The 4665-nt window shown below is 36.6% G+C and overlaps 1 protein-coding gene across 1 annotated transcript; it reads right to left on the bottom strand.

Moving 5' to 3' along the window:
* Positions 1 to 9: 9 nt before the first annotated feature.
* Positions 10 to 1284, bottom strand: LOC106750477 (matrilysin-like). The gene has a single exon (XM_014630854.1). The coding sequence runs from the start codon at positions 1282 to 1284 to the stop codon at positions 10 to 12; it is 1275 nt and encodes a 424-aa protein (XP_014486340.1).
* Positions 1285 to 4665: the final 3381 nt, after the last annotated feature.

The following is a 4665-nucleotide window of genomic DNA, read 5'->3' as shown; positions in this document are numbered from 1 at the left end:
CGCGGAAATTCAAAATTCGCGATACTTTTTGAACAGACCTCGTATGTGATCGTTGTACACAACGAAACTCCGTCCTTTGTTAGTGTTTATTGCGGTATTGATTCTGGCTGTAGGTGGAAGACCGAAATCGTTGAACGAAAGTTTCTGAATCAATTCGTAACTAAGATATGACACTACGTATATGAAATTATCTGCAAATATCATCAGGTTGCCCGTAGGTTTCTGATATGCAGCCGTTAAGTGTGTGAAATTGTCAGGAAGAAATTGCATATAATCTGATATTACGATCGGTTTTTCATAGGTATTTTTGTTGATATTAATCGACCATATGTACTTTTCATATGCAATATACAGTTGGTTGTTTATGATTAATATTATACCAAAATCTCGCAGGGCACACGGATCGTGATTGATGTATTTTGTTGTTGTTGTTGTTACAACAGCTGTAGTGGTGGGCGGTGTTGTAGTTATAGAACCATGGTAATTAGAACCATATAGATATCGAATATGAAGAATATCGTCTAAGCTCAATCTAATGGGAAACTTTATTTCACTGGGCGTCGTCGCAAACATAATCGAATCCTGGTGTTCACTGTGATGCAAACCTAATGTGTGGCCGATTTCATGCGCGATTACGTATAATAGGCTGTGCGTGCGTGGAGGATTTCTACTAATATGAATATGCCACAATTCTGCTCTATCTACGTGCACCTCCGTGACGTAATCTTCAACTCCGTTGGGAAAGGATGTGTGAGCGACTACATCACCGGGGCCGTCTAAAGGACTCGGGCACATATCAGTAATTTTCTTGTCGATATTTGTGTGAAGACCCTCGCGATACGATAACAGTATGTCGGGATTCAGAGATACGCGTTTAAAATATAACGATGAATTTGCCACCCACAGATCGAACGCGGCCTGCGTCACTTTCATAGTTTCGTTGTCGGCGAGATGAAAATTCCACGTGAGATGTTTCTTCGGCCAGATATTGTTTCTGCTTCGATCCGTCTGATCCAAAAGGTCTGGGAGGCCGCATCGCGATTCGCGCATTTTGTCCAATGTGATTTTATTCAGTTCACCTTGTCCGGATATTTGATAATATTCTTGAAATAATCCGAGAGCGTGACGTAAGACTTGTTCCATATTTCTCGATGACATTGACAACGTGTCGGTTTTAAGATAGCCATATTTCCGTAAATATTCGAGCGCCACTTCCGCATCGTTGAATTCTCCCACGATTGTAACGATGCACCACACACCGACCGCGAATGCGAACGGATACATCCGGAATCGGGGAAAAATAAAACTACGATGAGATTACGATGATGATAAATTTGACCCATTGACGATGAATCGGACGAAGGCCTCGAGTTCATTTTGAGCACGAGATAACGGTGATGATAAATTTTATCACTGACAATGAATCGGACGACGGTCTTGTGGTTATTTTTAGCACATGCTACACGATGTGTTGTATGTGTGTGTGAGATAAATTATAGCGTAGTAACGTTTGGTATCCAAGAATTGTGCGAACTGCCCATTCCTAACCATTTCACATATATTTTGTCTCCTCGTTTGCGTAAAATCTTTTCTATTAGATAAACATTTGGATTGATGACTCGTTGTAATTCGTGTTCGTAAAAACTGCCTGTTATCGCATCACCGCGATAATCTTTCAGAAGATATGTTGTTACAGGATTGGTCCGTTTTTTTAGCGATGCGAAAGATTTCCGTGGACCAATTAGGTGTGTATCCTTTTTCGAACATGGTTTTGAATTTGCTCACACGAACCGGATCGTTGAGTCGAAATTTCGCTGGTGGGGTAATTTTTATACAATTGTATATTGTGGATAAGAGTTTTTTAGCAACTACGGGTGTTACATCTATCGATCGTGTATTAATTGTTCGATATACTCGATGATTGTAATCCGATAATAAATGCGGCAATATTTAGATCCATTTATTTGAACCGTTAAGTGTAAAGCCTTTCCACATTCCGTTGTTTTTCAATCAAGTGTAAAGGCTTTCCACATTTAATCACAATATAAAGGCTTTCCACATGTTGTTTTTTAATGTACGATTGAATCTTTCTACTACCGACGCTTTCATCACCGAATGCGTAGAATAATGATTTACATTATATTTTTTTAATATTGTTTGCACAGCATTGTTATAAAATTCCTTTCCTTCGTCCGTTTGCCAATTTCTTGGATGTCTATTTCGTAATATCGAAGATAATGCCGTAACCATTTCACTTCCGCTTTTATTCTTCAAAGATAATGCCCACGCGTATTTACTTAATACATCGATTACAATCTATTTCTGGAATAATATTGTGAGATTGCGTCACGTTCGCATTCGTCTTTTGTCGTTTTCTCCCTCTCAAGTCAGTATGTTGAGGTTCTGTTGACGAATCGTACAATGATGATGATGCGACATTTAATCGTTTTCTTTTTTTCGTCAAATATGCAGAAATCGGTGTGGTGAATATATCATCATCATTACCATTATCATTATGTCGATTGAAATATTATCAATTTTATTCGTTAGATCCGTGATGATATCTCGCGTATTACTTTCATTCGACAATAGCGAGGTTATGGTCATTGAAATGGTATCGATTTTAACCGTTAGATCTGAGATGACATCTTTATTCCAAATATATAATTATATCCTTTGTTATATCGCGCAAACGGACGCATTTCAACTACATCCGCTTGCCAGAGATCGTCGTAATCACAAACTACAACGTGACGTCGTGGAAAATTTCGTCACGCCGGTGCGTGTAATTCTTTAACGAGTTGTTGTTTTTCAAAATTTATTTTTCTCTTATCCATTGTTTTATTTTTTTTACATACACACTTGTCAAGATGTATTTTTTTAAATCTATTTTTTCACTATTATTCTACACCGTTCTTCTTTTCTCGTTTTACTTATTCAATCACTTTTATTTCCTTAAGTACTTTGTTTATTTCTTCCCTCAGATTGAATGATTGTATTGTTGTTATTGTTGCATCGTCATTATTGTTATCTCTTTCTTTCATTTTCGATTGTTTTATAACTTCTATTTCTTCACTTATTTTATTAATTAAATCCGTGATGACACTTTGTACATTTTCTTCATTCGATACAATGTCGATTGAAATATTATCAATTTTATTCGTTAGATCCGTGATGATATCTCGCGTATTACTTTTATTCGACAATAGCGAGGTTATGGTCATTGAAATGGTATTTTAACCGTTAGATTTTAACCGTTAGATCTGAGATGACATCTTTATTCCAAATTTCTAATACGTCGCATATTTTAGTCGACAGATCTGTGATGACGTTGTGTATTCTATTCTCATTTGATAATAAAGAGGTTACGGAGATTGAAATTCTGTCAATTTTATTCATCAGATCTGCAATGACATCTTGTACTTTACCTTCATTTACTAATAGCGAGGTTATGTTAATAGACAATCCATCAATCACTTTTATCTCTTCGATCACTTTGTCAATTTTTTTCGTTAGGTCCGTGATGACGCCATAAATTTCTTCTTTACTTTCATCAATGAGTTATTTTACAACTGTCTGTGACGTATCGATTTTGTCCCTTATAGCATGTAATGCGTTATCAATATAATGTTTATTAATCGCGTCAGTGTCGAGTTCTGGAGCGGCTAAACTTTGTATTTTTTTTTCTTCACGTTATAATGAAGATCCGTGTCTAAATTGAGCGTGTTATTACGAACGTATGATTGCAAAGAATATAATTTGTCACGAATTTCACTCTCACTGTTGCTATTATCGTGTTTTTCCAGAGAAGCGCCGAATTTATTCACCGACATTCCGATATGGGTGTGTATCCTTACGAGTTGTCTAATTGACAATAAATCCAGCTTTACGGAGCTCCTTGATTATCGATAAGATCTCGTTGTCGTGTGCATTGTTGCCGGCTCTACGCGACGCGTCGAGTAATCTGAAACGTTCTACCAATTCGTTCAGATCATCCCAATGAATATATTCAATTTTATTGTCAGTTAATTACATTGTCGATTGAATCGGTAATATATTTGATGATTTCATTGTTGATCGAATCGGTAATATATTCGATGAATTTATGATATTCGTTATTCGTCTACCCGCTCCCGTGTGTTTTATCAGTGGCGCTATGATGTGTTTATATTTATATCCTTTATTACTTAAGGCATATTATCGGCATGAGTTTTGTGCTCGCGTCTGTGGATGTTCCTTGTCAAAATTATATTTTTGTATTGTTGCTTATCGTTATCTATAAAGATCGTATCATCGGGGAGTCGTTTGAATAACAATTCGTATAGACCTGGTGTTCCCGCGTATTCAGTACCATTTAAAGTAATGGAATCATCCTGATTTATATTGAATTGCTTATCACCGAGCATCATATTTCCTTTATTATTGATATATATACACCGTAAACATAATCGATTTTACGATCACCACTGAGAAGACTTGTTATATACTGTTGTCCTAATGGGCCTAGATGATCGACTGATATTTCACGGCTTTGTTGCAATAACACATTATTTTTTTCTTCCTCAGTATCTATTTCTGGAATAATATTGTGAGATTGCGTCACAGTCGCATTCGTCTTTTGTCGTTTTCTCCCTCTCAAGTCAGTATGTTGAGGTTCTGTTGACG

This window comes from Dinoponera quadriceps, unplaced genomic scaffold, assembly GCF_001313825.1.
Source record: "Dinoponera quadriceps isolate SergipeBrazil2010 unplaced genomic scaffold, ASM131382v1 scaffold5900, whole genome shotgun sequence".
Taxonomy (NCBI): Eukaryota; Metazoa; Arthropoda; class Insecta; order Hymenoptera; family Formicidae; genus Dinoponera; species Dinoponera quadriceps.
Note: the sequence above shows the minus strand (reverse complement) of the source record. Positions and strands in the feature narration are given on the sequence as shown.

Bases quoted from the DNA above. Each gene is read 5' to 3' on its own strand.
- LOC106750477 (XM_014630854.1), bottom strand. From the start codon at position 1,284: ATGTATCCGTTCGCATTCGCGGTCGGTGTGTGGTGCATCGTTACAATC.